This window comes from Rhincodon typus, chromosome 35 (assembly GCF_021869965.1).
Source record: "Rhincodon typus isolate 14 chromosome 35, sRhiTyp1.1, whole genome shotgun sequence".
Taxonomy (NCBI): Eukaryota; Metazoa; Chordata; class Chondrichthyes; order Orectolobiformes; family Rhincodontidae; genus Rhincodon; species Rhincodon typus.
Window position 1 is genome coordinate 17,436,472 of NC_063366.1, and position 3,122 is coordinate 17,439,593.

Sequence of the window (3,122 nt, forward strand, 5' to 3'; positions counted from 1 at the left end):
GGTCAGCTTTCCTGCTCCTCTGATGCTGCTTGGCCTGCTGCGTTCATCCAGCTCTACTACACCTTGTTATCTCAGATTCTCCAGCATCGGCAGTTCCCACTGTCTCTCAACCTGAACTCTTAACAGTTTTCAGTGAAAGTCAATTTTCCCCTCATTTAATATCGTAATTACCTGGTCTGGTGGGTGTTCGAGGTTGGGTGTGACAAAGTGGTTAAAAAGAACGTGGAGAGAGAGAGTGCAAAATAAACAGTATAATGCAAAAACGAAAAGGAAGAGCTGGGTGTACACCTGTGGAAATGACTGGAGCTTGCAGGACAGATGGAGTGAGCAGTAAATGTAGCAGACAGTATCCTCAGTGTTACTAATGTGGCCAGAGAGCAGGGAGGTGAGGTTGAACTTGTTCCAGCGAATGTAGTGTGCGGCTGTGGGGAGAGAGGTGCGGAATGGCTGATTCTCTCTGTGGGAGAGCTTGAGACCAGGGGGCATCATCTCAGGGTAAGGGGTCACACACTTAACACAAAGAGACGAGAAGGAATTTCTTCTCCCAGAGGGGAGCGAACTGCAAGGAAATGCGTGAGCCCCTCGGAGACAGCGCACAAATGATTCACAGGAATGGTTCCAGGGGACTGGAAGATTCAGCGATGGGGATAGTTCCAAGCAGCTGGACATACAACTGTGGAGAAGTGCAGCTCAGAGAAGATCCGATCGGAGGTTCGCAAAACCACGAGGGAGGTAGAATACATAGGGAGAGGCTGTAAAACAAAAAAAACGTTCAGGAATGAGTGGGGCACAGGCTTAGGGTCATTTGCCAAAGAAGCGAAACGCGATGCGGCGAAAACTGGCGCAGGGACGGTCATTTAGGTTCAAGTCAATATGCAGGGCAAATGCAGGAGGGCGGTGTGAGCCATTCGGAGAGCTAGCACGGCCACGATGGATCAAACGGCCTCCGACAGCGCCGTAGCAGCTTTCCCTGATTCCAGAAAAGTCCGAGAGAGCCTGTTGCAAGGGGCAGTTAGGGACGAGCGACAAACGTGGGTCTTACCCATAGATTTCCAATGGGGGATGGGAGTTGGGAGAGAGAGAGAGGGATGAACAGGAAAGGATGGCTTTATCCTTTCCACAGAAACAGAGAGCACCAGCAGGGCATAAAGCTGGTGGGAATCTTTGTCAGTGCGCAAGGCAGACACAAGGAAGGTGCTTGCATTTCTAGGAGAGCCCAAAACGCCAGATCTTAATGTAAGGTGATATCCAACTGGGAAATCAGGAGAAACCCCTCCCTTCCTCCCATCCACTTCACTCAAGTGTATGGTGAGCACTCTGAACCACTTCGTGCATTTAAAGGGGAGACTAGATAAAAGGAAGTGGGTGGAAGGAAGAGGGACATGTACTTAGAAAAGGAGATGTGAATTGGGTTTGAGCAGCTTGGCAAGCTTGGCCCTGGATTGGGGTGAGCGCTGTGTTAACTGTCCCGTATGCTATTTGACTGGAAGGTGCATCGTCTTTGTGGAGATCAGCACCCAGGCCTGCCTGGCATCATACAGCTCCTGCCTCTCCACCGCCCTGGACGCTGCTTCGTTTGTCGCTGCACTAGCATCCTCTGAGAATGGCAGCCAGGAGTTCCCCTTCCCACTGCGAGCTGTTGGCGTGACGGCTGAGAAAGGTCAGTTCGGCCGGTTTGGGAAAACGGAAGCCAATGCGTTAACTATCTTGCTAGCCGCCTCCTCCAAGGCCCTGGGAGGAGTGCCATCAAAACCTGGGCCCTGTGGCATTAACAATTTATTCAGTACCACTTCTCCGGTCTGAAGTAACCTTACCCAGTTTCCTGATAACGTGACCCTTTGTCATAGAGTGGTACAGCTCGGAAACAGACCCTTCGGTCCATCCAGTCCATGCCGACCATAATCCCAAACTAAACTAGTGCCCACCCGCCTGCTCCTGGCCCATATCCCTCCCGATATTTCTCATTCATGTACTTATCCAAATGTCATTTAAACGTTGTGTCTGTACCCGCATCCACCACTTCCTCACAAAGTTCATTCCACATGCGAACCACCCTCTGTGTAAAAAATAAATTACTGCCTTTTTTAAACCTCTCTCCTCTCACCTTAACAATGTGCTCCCTAGCCTTGAAATGCCCCATCTCAGGGAAAAGATAGCTACCATTAACCCTATCTATACCCCACATGCTTTTATAAACCTCTATAAGGTCACCTCTCAACCTCTTACGCTCCAGTGAAAAAAATTCCAGCCTATCCAGCCTTTCTTTATAACCCAAACCATCCATACCCGGCAACATCCTGGTAAATTTCTTCTGAACTCTTTCCAGCTTAATAATATCCTTCCTATATAGCTGGGTGACCAGAACTGGACACAGTGCTCCAGAAGAGGCCTCACTAATGTCCTGCGCAACCTCAACATGACATCCCAACTCCTGTACTCAAAGGTCTGAGCAATGAAGGCAAGCCTGCAAAAAGCCTTTTTAACCAACCTGTCTACCTATCACACAAACTTCAAAGAATTATGTAACTACAACTTATTCTACAACACGACCCAAGGCCGTCCTATAAATTGTACAAGTTCTGGACCCCCAGCTAAGGAGAAAGTTCATCCCTGAGTCCAGTCTATCCAGCCCTGTCAGAATTTTATATCAGAATGAGATTCCCTCTCATTCCTCTCAACTCCAGTGACTACAAGTCCATTCGATCCAATCCCTCCTTCAGGATCCTCCTGCCATCCCCTAGTGTAGCGCCCCACTGCACTGCCTAATGGCAATTATCTTTGTCTAGGGAGACCAAAACTGCATGTAATACTCCAGGTGTAGCCTCGCCAAGGCTCAATAAAATTGCAGGAAGGCAGCCCGCACTTGGATTTAAATCTTCTGGCCATGATGGCCAGCGTCCCTTCATAGCTGTTCCGGCATGCTTGCTTCCCAGGTCTGCACCAACATTTCCCAATCCATCCCTGTTTTAAGTATGACTCTGCCATTCTGTGTCAGCTACAGAAGTGGACGATGTCATAGCTACGTACAAATACTGCATCTGCCACACACTTGCTCACTCGCGCAACTTGTCCAAATCACCTCGTGCCCTCTTTACGCCCACCTCAACACTCACAGTCCCACC

At 49.4% G+C, this 3,122-nt stretch overlaps 1 protein-coding gene across 1 annotated transcript in view; it reads left to right on the top strand.

The window, feature by feature from the left end:
• Positions 1-930: 930 nt before the first annotated feature.
• LOC125486947 (neurogenic locus notch homolog protein 1-like) overlaps positions 931-3,122 on the top strand; it is a 13,439-nt gene continuing 11,247 nt past the window's right edge. Inside the window, exons 1-2 of the mRNA XM_048616524.1 lie at positions 931-1,031; positions 1,491-1,660. Coding sequence (XP_048472481.1) covers positions 931-1,031; positions 1,491-1,660 — 271 coding nt within the window. The remainder of the gene's footprint in view (positions 1,032-1,490; positions 1,661-3,122) is intronic.